This window comes from Trichechus manatus, unplaced genomic scaffold (genome assembly GCF_000243295.1).
Source record: "Trichechus manatus latirostris isolate Lorelei unplaced genomic scaffold, TriManLat1.0 scaffold00034, whole genome shotgun sequence".
Taxonomy (NCBI): Eukaryota; Metazoa; Chordata; class Mammalia; order Sirenia; family Trichechidae; genus Trichechus; species Trichechus manatus.
In genome coordinates this window covers 9,306,808-9,319,498 of record NW_004443970.1, presented here as the reverse complement: position 1 = coordinate 9,319,498, position 12,691 = coordinate 9,306,808, and the positions used below count along the sequence as shown (strand labels likewise).

The window sequence follows — 12,691 nt, the reverse complement described above, 5'->3', positions numbered from 1 at the left end:
CCCTCAGGTGCCAGAAGAAAGGAAATAGTAAGAATTAGAGCAGAATTAAATGAAACAGAGAATAGAAAAACAATTGAAAGAGTTAGCAAGACCAAAAGCTGGTTCTTTGAGTAGATCAACAAAATTGATAAACCATTGGCCAAACTGACAAAAGAAAAACAGGAGAGGAAGCAGATAACCCATATAAGAAGTGAGATTGGCGATATCACAACAGACCCAACTGAAATTAAAAGAATCATAACAGAATACTATGAACAATTGTACTCTAACATATTTGAAAACCTAGAGGAAATGGACATATATCTAGAAACTCACTACCTAAACTAACACAGAGGTAGAACAACAGAATAAACCCATAACAAAAGAAGAGATTGAAAAGGTAATTAAAAAACTCCTAACAAAAAAAAAGTCCTGGCCCAGATGGCTTCACTGGAGAATTCTACCAAATTTTCAGAGAAGAGTTAACACCACTACTACTAAAAGTATTTAAGAGGATAGAAAAGGATGGAATATTCCCAAACTCATTCTATGAAGCCAGCATAACCCTGATACCAAAACCAGCTAAAGACACCACAAAAAAAGAAAATTACGGACCAGTATCCCTCATGAACATTGACACAAAAATCCTCAACAAAATTCTCACTAATAGAATTCAGCAATATATCAAAAAAATAATTCACCAAGCTCAAGTGGGATTTTATACCAGGTATGCAGGGATGGTTCAACGTTAGAAAAGCAATCAATATAATACATCACATAAATAAAACAAAAGACAAGAACCACATTATCTTATCAATCGATGCAGAAGAGGCATTTGACAAAGTCCAACACCCATTCATGGTAAAAACTCTCAACAAAATAGGAATAGAAGGGAAATTCCTTAACATAATTAAGGGCATTTATATGAAGCCAACAGCCAACATCATCCTAAATGGAGAGACTTTGAAAGCATTCCCCGTGAGAATGGGAACCAGACAAGGATGCTCTTTATCACCACTCTTATTCAACATTGTGCTAAAGGTCCTAGCCGGAACAATTAGGCTAGAAAAAGAAATAAGTGGCATCCAAATCGATAGGGAAGAAGTCAAAAGTATCTCTTTTTGCAGACGATATGATCTGATACATAGAAAACCCCAAAGAATCCACAAGAAAAATACTGGAACTAATAGAAGATTTCAGCAAAGTTTCAGGATCCAAGATAAACATACAAAAATCAGTTGGATTCCTTTACACCAACAAAGAGAACCTCGAAGAGGAAATCACCAAATCAATACCATTTACAATAGCTCCTAGGAAGATAAAATACTTAGGAATAAATCTAACCAGAGACGTAAAAGACCTATACAATGAAAACCATAAGATACTACCACAAGAAACCAGAAGAGAAAAACATACCTTGCTCATGGATAGGAAGACTCAACATTGTGAAAACATCAGTTTTACCCAAAGTGATCTAATACAATCCCAATATACAATACAATGCAATCCCAATCCAAATTCCACCGGCATTTTTTAATGAGATGGAGAAACAAATCACCAACTTCAGGTGGAAAGGGAAGAGGCTCTGGATAAGTAAAGCATTACTGAAGAAGAAGAACAAAGTGGGAGGCCTCACACTACCTGAGTTTAGAACCTATTGCACCGCCACGGTGGTCATAACAGCCTGGTACTGGTACAACAACAGATACATAGACCAATGGAACAGAATCGAGAATCCAGACAAATTCATCCGCCTATGAGCAGCTGATATTTGACAAAGGCCCAAAGTCTGTTAATTGGGGAAAAGACAGTCTCTTTAACAAATGGTGCTGGTATAACTGGATATCCATCTACAAAAAACTGAAACAAGACCCGTACCTCACACCATGCACAAACCCAACTCAAAATGGATCAAAGACTTAAATATAAAATGGAAGATGATAAAGATCATGAAAGAAAAAATAAGGACAACACTAGGAGCCCTAATACATGGCATAAACACAATGTGAACTATAAATAACAATGCACAAGCACCAGAAGAAAGATCAGATAAATGGGAGCTCCTAAAAATCAAACACTTATGCTCATCAAAAGACTTCACCAAAAGAGTAAAAAGACAGCCTACAGACTGGGGAGAAATTTTTGGCTACAACAAATCCAATCAGCATCTAATCTCTAAAATCTACACGATCCTGCAAAACCTCAACAACAAGAAGACAAATAACCCAGTTAAAAAATGGGCAAAGGATATGAACAGGCACTTCGCCAAAGAAGACATTCAGGCGGCTGACAGACGCATGAAGAAATGCTTACGATCATTAGCCATTAGAGAAATGCAGATCAAAATAGAATGAGATATCATCTCACCCCAACAAGGCTAGCATTAATCCAAAAAACACAAAATAATAAATGCTGGATTGGTGGAGAGACTGGAACACTTATACACTGTTGGTGGGAGTGTAAAATGGTACAACCACTTCGGAAATCGATTTGGCCCTTCCTTAAAAAGCTAGAAACAGAAGTACCGTACGATCCAGCTATCCCGCTCCTTGAATATATCCTAGAGAAATAAAAGCCGTCACACGAATAGATATATGCACACCCATGTTCATTGCAGCACTGTTCACAGTAGCAAAAAGATGGAAACAACCTAGGTGCCCATCAACGGACGAACGGATAAACAAATTATGGTATATCCACACAATACGCAACAGTAAAGAACAAAGATGAAGCTGTGAAACATCTTATAACATGGAGGAATCTGGAGGGCATTATGCTGAGTGAATTTAGTCAGTCCAAGGAGGACAGATATCGTATAAGACCACTATTACAAGAACTCAAGAAAAGGTTTAAACACGGAAGACAACATTCTTTGATGGTTACCAGGGTGAGGACGAATGGTGAGGGTTTTTCACTAACTAGATAGATGGTAGACGAGTATTATCTTAGGTGAAGGGAAGGACAGCACACACTACAGGGGAAGTCAGCACAACTGGACTAAACCAAAGTTAAGAAATTTCCTGAATACAGTCAAACACTTTGAGGGACAGAGTAGCAGGGGTAGGGATCTGGAGACCATGCTTTCAGGGGACATCTAGATCAATTGGCATAACAAAGCTTATTAAGAAAATATTCTGCATCTTACTTTGGTGAGTGGCGTCTGGGGTCTTAAAAGCTTACAAGTGACCATCTAAGATGCATCTGTTGGTCCCAATCACCTGGAGTAAAGGAGAATGAAGAACACCAAAGACACAGGGAAAATATTAGCCCAAGAGGCGGAAAGGGCCACATAAACCAGAGACTTCATCAGACTGAGTCCAGAGGAAGTAGATGGTGGCCGGCTACCACCAGTGACTGCCCTGACAGGGAGCACAACAGAGGGTCCCTGATGGAGCAGGAGAAAGGTGGGGTGCCGAACTCAAATTCTAGTAAAAAGACCAGACTTGATGATCTGACTGAGACTGGAGGAACCCCGGAAGGCATGACCCCTGGATTCTCTATCAGCCCAGAACTAAAACAGTTTTTGAGGCCGACTCTTCAACCCGGGTTTGACTGGACAGTGGGACATAAAGTGATACTCTTGAGGAGTGTGCCTCTTAGCTCAGGTAGATATAAGAGACTAAACGGGCAGCTTCTGTCCAGAGGTGAGATGGGAAGGCAGAGGGAGTTAGGAGGTGGCTGAATGGACGTGTGGAATCGGGTGGAAAGAGGAGTGTGCTGTCAAGGTAAGGGGAGAGCAATTAGGGTCACATAACAATGTATGTATAACTCTTTGTATGGGAGACTAACTTGAAATGTAAACTTCATTTAAACTACAACAATAAAAAATTTTGAAAAATATAACATAGAAGTTACCTATTTTAGTATTTTGGTAGAACTGTATTTTAATGTTTAGGGTAGAATTCACTTGTAAATCAATTTAGGCCTGCCTCCTTCTTCCCTCCCCCACCACCCCACTTCGTTTAGTGAGCAGTGCTTTAACTGCCTTACCAGTCTTCTGTGATGATTGCTCAAGGTTTCCACATGTCAGGAGAGCTGGTTTTAGAAATTATTTCCCTTAAAAATGGCCATGGCATCAGTTTTAGATGTATGGATATAAAAGTTTATGTAGAATTCTCTTATAATTAAAAGGAAAAATTCCCGGGTGACATGAAATGATGTCTGGAATATGCCTTAAAATACTGAAGGGAAAAAAAAGAGGAGGGATAAATGAAGAAAATTTTGTAAAATTTGATAAACATTGAATTAGGTTATTGGGAATATGGGAGTTCATTGTACTAGTTTTTCAGTTTTTGTATATGTTTAAAATATTTGTAATAAATTTCAAAAATACTTTATATGCTTTTTCATTTCTGCTGTTTATTAGTAGGCTGTTTTCATTGTTAGACTTCCCAAAGTTCTTTTAATTATTAAGCATTGGCCTTTTTATTTTTATTTATTTATTTTCTTGCTTTTTCAGTGAATTGGCTTTTGACTTTATTGATCTAGTTTTCAGTTTTTGTTGCGTTTTTCTATTTCATTTATTTATGTTTTAATCATTATTCTTCTGTTATGTTCCTTCTATATGGCTTTCCAAGGAATGCATAGTAGCCTATAAATTTTCCTCAGGATATCATTTTGGCTAAACCACACGTTGGATAGCTGCTGCTCTACTGCTGGGTTTTGCTTATTCATACTTTCTTACTTCCTCGTTGACAGGAGTATTTTAGAAGTGTTTTGTTTGATTTTAAAATGTCTAGGTCATTTGATTTGTTTTTTCTTAGCTGTCCATTGTTATTTTCCAATTTTATTGAGTTGTGATCTTTGAATGAGTCCTGTGTCAATTCTGTTTTTTGAAATTTATTAGTAATTCCTTTATGATATGATAATGGCTGAATTGAGGGACTGTGTTTGAAAAGAATGTGCTTGGGCACAAAGCTTTGTATCTGTTTACTAATTAAAGTTTGTTAGCCCAATCATATCCTTTATGTGTTTATTTTTGAGAGGAAGTTAAAGTTTTCTGTTGTGATTGTGCTTTTGTCCATTTCTTATATTTCTGTATATTTTTTGCTTTGTGTTTTGTATACATAAAGGTCCATCATTTTAGCTTCCTTATCAATGCAAAATATATCCTACTTTATCCCACTCAACTTTTTTTTTTTTTCACTTGGTTTTTTTTTTTTTTTTTTTTTTTTTTTTTTTTTTTTTTTTTTTTTTTGGTCTGTGTGTTGTGACGTTGCCATTCCTCCTTTTGTTATCATTTACCTGGTATTACAGTTTTATGTTTAACCTCCATCTGTCATTATGTTTTCGGTATATGACTTATAAACAGCACTTAGCTGGATTTTTTTTTTTTTTTAATTTTACTAAGATTTCTTTTAATAGGTGTATGTTGTAGTTTGTCCCAATAAACTACTGGATATGTTTGAACTTTTCCTGCCATTTTTTTTTTCTATTTGCCATGCATTCCAGTTTCTGTTTTTCATTCCTTTTCTGTCTTTTGATGGACTAATTTGAGATGTCTTGTTCCTTTTTTTTTTTTTTTTTTTCTTTTTCTCTAGTGGTTTGGAACCTATATACACGTTGTATTTTAAGTGTGTTTGAATTGTCTTTAGTATACCTAGGAAATTTTATCAGACATACAGTTGTCAATTCAGGGTCTGGAACATGAGAGAGAAATTGGTTTGGGGATATAGTTTTAAAACTATTGCCCTGAGAGTTGAATCGATGGTGGTATTTACTATCACCCAGGGAAGTCATGGAGAACAGACACTGCCACCTAGCACGAAGGACTAAATATAGGATCAGGTGGAAAGTGATAGCAAAGAATGGAAGAGAAGCCAGTAAAAGAGATGGAGAAGAAATTGTTTAAAAGACAGGAGGTCAACTTTGAGAAAGTGGTATCTCCAAACCCACAAGAGGAGAGTTTCACAAAAATGATAGAGAACAGTGCCACTTGCTACAAAGATATTAAGTATCATGAGGTTGTCGATGGCCTTTGGAAAGATGGTTTCCAGGTGATTGGTAGTCTTCATAGAAGCTAAATAATCATGAGTTGAGGGATAGGCATTGGAAGTAGAGGCATAGAAATAAGGACTTCTCTTTTATGGGGTTGCTAAGGGAAAGGTAAAAGGGAAGTTGTATCATTGCTTCAAGGAGACGTGGGACAGAGGAAATGCTTCCTTTGGTATGGACTGCGTATATCCACAATGTGCAAATAGATAAGAAGTGAGAATGACTGTTAAGGCAGATTTCTTCCTCAGGGCTTTCTAAGTGGCAGTGTCCACCAAAGCTGGAGATTCTCATTGGATGTACCCATAGTATTTCCATGGGTAATCATGTTGTCATAAAGCCTATACTTGCAGGAATGTGAATATGTAACCTTTCTAGAAGATTCTACTATTTTATATATCTTTCTAGCATGAGCACTGAATAGACTTAATGGTCTTCTTGGGAGAGAATTAGTTCAGAGTCATGGCCCTTTGTCCTTCAGAAACATTCACCTGTTTACCTACTAGTGATGTAATATTTTAGAATATCTTCTGAATACAAATGGATGGTAAATTCCTGATGATTTGGAGCTTTGGAGGGCAGGGAGACCTCAGCTGTGGTATTTGATCTAGGCCAATGAACTAACTATAGGTGTCCCTCAAGTCACCAGATGGATTCAGATGTATTTTTTTAGATATGGCTGTTGAGATAGACTCATGGTCCAGACTTTCACTGCCCAAAATTCAGAAACCAAATTGGTTCAGGTAATAACCTTACCGTGCTTTATCAACTGAATTGGTTATCCAAACTCTTGCTATCCAAACTTGCATTTGAATGATTTGAATAGTAAAGGATTATTGTTGCTAGGTACCATTGAGTCAGTTCCAACTCATAGCAACCCTTTGTACAACAGAACAAAACACTGCCTGGTCCTGTGCCATCCTCATAATCGTTGCTATGTTTGAGCCGATTGTTGCAGCCACTGTGTCAGTCCATCTCATTGAGGGTTTTCCTCTTTTTTACTGACCCTCTACTTTACCAAGCATGATGTCCTTCTCCAGGGACTGGTCCCCCTGATAACATATCCAAAGTACGTGAGATGAGGTCTCACCATCCTTGCTTCTGAGGAGCATTCTGACTGTACTTCTTCCAAGACAGATTTGTTTGTTCTTCTGGCAGTCCATAGTATGTTCAATATTCTTTACCAACACCATAATTCAAAGGTATCAATTCTTCTTCGGTCTTTCTTACTCATTGTCATATGAGGCAATTGAAAATACCATGGCTTGAGTCAGGCATACTTTTGTCCTCAAAGTGACATCTTTGCTTTTTAACACTTCCAGATCTTTTGCAGCATATTTGCCCAATGCAATATGTCCTTTGATTTCTTGACTGCTGCTTCCATGAGCGTTGATTGTGGATCCAAGTAAAATGAAATCCTTGATAACTTAAATCTTTTCTCCATTTATCATGATGTTGCTTATTGGTCCAGTTGTAAGGATTTTTGTTTTCTTTATGTTGAGGTGTAATCCATAATGAAGGCTATAGTCTTTGATCTTCATCAGTAAGAGGTTCAAGTCTTCTTCACTTTCAGTGAGCAAGGTTGTGCCATCTGCATAACGCAGGTTGTTAATGAGTCTTCCTCCAGTCCTGATGCCCCGTTCTTCTTCATATAGTCCAGCTTCTTGAATTGTTTGCTCAGCACACAGATTGAATAAGTATAGTGTAAGGATACAACCCTGACATGCACCTTTCCTAATTTTAAACCACACAGTATCCCTTTGTTCTGTCTGAAAGACTACTACCTTTTCAGCTATGTGTAGGTTCCGCATGAGCACGATTAAGTGTTCTGGAATTCCCATTCTTCGCAGTGTTATCCATAATTTGTTATGACCCACACAGTTGAAGGCCTTTTCATAGTCAATAAAACACAAGGAAACATCTTTCTGGTATTCTTTGCTTTCAGCCAAGATCCATGTGACATCAGCAATGATATCCCTCATTCCATGTCCTCTTCTGAATCCAGTTTGAATTTCTGCCAGTTCCCTGTCCATGTACTGCTGCAACCATTTTTGAATTATCTTAAGCAAAATTTTACTTGGGTGTGATGTTAATGATATTGTTTGATAATTTCCACCTTCTGTTGGATCACCTTTCTTTGGAGTGGGCATGTGATGGTTAAGATCATGTGTCAACTTGGCTGGGCCATGATTCTCAGTGTTTATATGTGATCACTCGCATGATGGAATCTGCTGTGAAAGGGAGTTTCCTTGGTGGTGTGGCCTGCATCCAAATATAAGCAGATGTTTTGGCTTTTTGCTTGCTTTGGATCCTGCAGCTGCCTCCTGTTGGTCTGACTTCCGGTTCTTGGGACTTGAGCTATCAGCTTATCTGCCAGTCTTGGGATTCCTTGATGTTCACAGCCTGCGAGCGGGAGCCGTGCTCTCCGACCTGCCGATCTTGGGTTCGCCAGCCCCTGTGGCTGTGTGAATCGAGAGAAGCTTCTATCCTGATCCACGGACTTTGGACATTCCAGCCTCTATAATCATGTGAGCTGTTTCCTTGATATAAATTTCTCTGTATATATTTATACGCTTTACTGGTTTTGCTTCTCTAGAGAACCCAGCCTAAGACAGGGCACAAATATGGATCTCTTCCAGTCAGTTGACCAGGTAGCTGTCTTCCAAATTTCTTGGGATATATGAGTGAGCTCTTCAGCATTGCATCCATTTGTTGAAACATCTCCATTGGTATCCTGTCAGTTCTTGGGGCCTTTGTTTTTTGCCAGTGCCTTCAGTGCAGCTTGAACTTCTTCCTTAATCATCGATTCTTAATCATCAGCTATCTCTTGAACTGGTTGAACATCAGCCAATTCTTTTTGGTACAATGACTCTGTGTATTCTTCCATCTTCTTTTGCTTTTGATGCTTCCTGTGTCATTCAATATTTTGCCCATAGAATCCTTCAGTATTGTAACTTGAGGCTTGAATTTGCGTAAGAGCAATTGATGGTCTGTTCTGTGGTCAGCCGCTGGCCTTGTTCTGACTGATGATACTGAGCTTCTCCATCCTCTCTTCCCACAGATGTAGTCAATTTAATTCCTGTGTTTTCCATCTGGCAAGGTCCACGCGTATAGTTGCTGTTTATGTTGTTGAAAAAGATATTTCCAATGAGTAAGTCGTTGGTCTTGCAAAATTCTGTCATGAAATCTCTGGCATCATTTCTGTCACCAAGGCCATATTTTCCAAGTACCAATCCTTCTTGTTTCCAGCTTTCACATTCCAATCACCAGTAGTTACCAGCACAATCAAGATGGTAAAAGATAGCTATATTCTGATAACTTATTTTCTTTCTCATCTCCTTTTTTTGGGAGAACCTAGGAGTTGTAGAAAAGAAGTAGAAATGTGGATTTAAATAAACCATTTTCCCCCAACTGAATACTTTTAGAAGAATACTTTTTTTCTATTAGATCCATTTCACTGGGCTTGGCTTCCTCAAGCAAAAGTTCCTTTTTCGGAAGAAATAAGAAACTTGGTTCTACCATGTATTTCTGACATGAATTTTGTGCAAGATTTATGTGAAGATCTTTATGAACTTTTTAAGGTAAATAAATTTTTAGTTTTAATTATTACAGAAAATGAAATAAATCTTAAATAAGAAAGATTTTTTTAAGAAGAGCTAATTTATAATTAACTATTTCTGGTATTGCTGCTTGGTAGATGTGGTAAACAGAAAGGAATTAGAAGTTTTATTTTACAAGAATATAAATTTGTAAAATTACAGTTAATATCAGTATTCTTTGAAGTGAGAATACATTAAAATTTAGGAAGTTGTTTTGTTTAAAAGTTGAATTTTTACACAGTATAAAGTGTAATACATTTGGTGACCTTCTGCTGTCATTCACAAAAAAAAGACCAAACCTGTTCCCATGAAGTTGATTCCGACTCTTAGCGACCCTGTAGGACAGAGTAGAACTACCCTTCAGGGTTTCCAAGGAACGGCTGGTGGATTCGAACTATTGACCTTTTGGTTAGCAGCCAAGCTCTTAACCAGTCCACCACCATGGCTGTCCTTCAGTTCTCTTAAAAACCCTAAACCCATTGGCTAGAGAGTTACCTTAAATCCTTTCAGATAGAAGTTGGAGTATAAATAAAACTATTCTGGGTATTCTGAGGCATACTAAAAATACACCAGGTAAAAATACATTTTTCATGTAATTTTATCAATTAGGAAAGTCAGGTTGGGAATGTGGTCTAATAACCTATGTGCTAAGTTGAAGCATTCATTTGTTTTCAAATATTTGTTTCAGAGACCTTGATATTTGGAGTGATTGTTTTTCTTTTTCCTTTCTGTGATAGACTGACAAAGGTTTTGACAAGGCCACCTTTGAAAGTCAGATGTCTGTGATGAGGGGTCAGGTAGGCCACCTTTTTATGATCTTGTTCATTGAGGAAATAGTAGTCAACTTTTTTCCACTATGAGAAAAGAGATCCCAGAACATAAATAACGATCAGTAACTACTATTGCTGGTAAAGATTTATTTCCCTGATACGCTAAATCCTCTAGAACTTCCAGAATCTAAATTATCTATATTATAAAGTCTATTTATTAGTATGGCTTTACATTGAAACTTTTATGCTTATCACTATTAGTCTTTACAAAACCAGTGAAATGCATAGCATGTATGTTTTAGATATTATCAAGTATCTGAGGGGAGATATTCTTATTTCTAAAGTACCTAGCATCGGGATTTTTTTTCCTGATATGCAAGGAGAAAAGCAAATGAATTATTAAAATTATATTTTATCTGAACAGAGAGTAGAATAGGCTATAAGCAATGCATTGAGTTTTACAACCTTATTCATGTTTAAGTAAAAATTCCAAGAGTATCTTTAAATGTGAAATGTAAGATATTTTACTTTTCCCAGTTTTATTCTTCCTATTTAAGGGTAAACTGTTAAATAAAACTTTATTTTAATGGCTACCTTCCCCAAAGTCTCTAACCTACCTGCTCTCCTTCATGTTTTTTCATAGCACTTTCACCTTCTAATACATTGTCTAACTTATTTATAGTGTTTATGGATTCCTCCCCTTGGTAAAATGTAAACTTCATGAAGGTAGAGATTTTGTTTGTTGTTGTATCCCCAGAACTTAGAGCCTAGCATTTAGTAGTAGGCATGCAATCAATGTATTTGTTGAATGAACGGATAAGGCAAATGCTTAGTTCAAACCAGACTATTTTGACCAGTGTTTAGCTTTTATGTCAAATGGAATATGTAGAACCATTCACTTTATTCAGTTCCTGATTCCATTGCTCCTGGACACAGGTGCATCCCATAATATTTTGAAGTTACTTAATTCTAGTTTTGGGGTGTCTGTGTGTGTATGTATGTGTTGTGTATGTGTGTGTAAAACTTACTGCTGTCCAGTTGATTCCAACTCACAGCAACCAAATAGGACAGAATAGAACTGCCCCACAGGGTTTCCAAGGCTATAAATCTTTACGGAAGCAGACCGCCGCATCTTTCTCCCATGGAGTGACTGTTTGATTCCAACCACCAACCTTTCAGTTAGCATCTGAATGCTTAATTGCCACCAGAGTTCCTTAAATACATATACACGCACACACACACATATGTATTTGTTGTAGTTACTCCTCATCACAATCTCTGTTGTGCATAAATAATAAATCAAAATTGTAGTTATAAGTAAATGGTTAAAATAATGTCAGTGAATGGAAACTTTTTGTCTTTTTCAAATTGGTAAAAATGTCTCCTCTTTCCACAGATCTTGAACCTTACTCAGGCATTGAGAGATGAGAAGAGTCCCGTTCAGCTAGTACAGATGCCTTGTGTGATTGTGGAACGAAGTCAAAGTGGAGGTCAGGGTCGGATCATCCACCTCAGCAATGCATTTACTCAGACTGTTCATTGCAGGAAACCCTTTTTTTCCTCCTGGTAGCAGATGTTAAGAGTGAAAGAAGCAAATTGTTATCTCTGGGTTGGCATGATTGTGTCAGAACAATACAGTAATGTAAATCCACTGTTGAGAGCTCCCATTGCCAAAACCTCAAATAATTTAAGTCTTTAAAAGGTTATATTTTGAATGTAATCAAAAGTTTACAGTTTTTCTGTGTCCAAATATTAAATTTCTATTTCAGGGAAGAAGTGATGTATCTCCTATAGTGTATTTTTGTAAAAAAATTGTACTTTATGTTGTTGATGTTATTTTAAAAGGTAATTTTATAGTTTACACATGCTGGAATGACTGTAATTATTTTAGAATTCAAAGTAGAAAAATAAGGTATCTGTTGACTTTGAAAACAATAACTTTTTATATACTTTTTAAACATTGAGAGAATATTCATGTTAAATCTCCCTGCATTGTAATAGGCCTTTGAAGCTACCTAAGTCTGAAACTGCTCGTCTGAACTTTAATAGAGTAGTTGATAGAAAAACAGGTAAGAAGAAAGCAATGTTGCCTTAATACAAAAAGCTGCTATTTTAGAACTTGAATAAGTGGCCCTAAAAGGGTTGCTATTACAGACCAGAAAATTATATCTTGGTTAAGTAACATGAGACCATTTTCTTTTTTGTGCTTTAGAATTTTTTTGGTGAACGATTTTGTTGTAGCAGGAAAAAAAGAAAAAGAAAATCTAAAGACATCCCCTTCCCCCTTTTTTAATGGAAACACTTAATTTGGAGTTGAGGGGAATATATGAAATTAAGCTCAATCCCCAGTAT

General features: G+C 36.9%; 1 protein-coding gene across 2 annotated transcripts in view; it reads left to right on the top strand.

Moving 5' to 3' along the window:
- PI4K2B (phosphatidylinositol 4-kinase type 2 beta) overlaps nt 1–11,988 on the top strand; it is a 33,686-nt gene extending 21,698 nt beyond the window's left edge. For both annotated transcript variants that reach the window (XM_023730242.1, XM_004375132.2), the window contains 3 exons: nt 9,418–9,551; nt 10,307–10,366; nt 11,736–11,988. In XM_023730242.1, the coding sequence (XP_023586010.1) occupies nt 9,418–9,551; nt 10,307–10,366; nt 11,736–11,909 (368 nt within the window). In that variant the 3' untranslated portion in view covers nt 11,910–11,988. The remainder of the gene's footprint in view (nt 1–9,417; nt 9,552–10,306; nt 10,367–11,735) is intronic.
- The last annotated feature ends 703 nt before the right edge of the window (nt 11,989–12,691 follow it).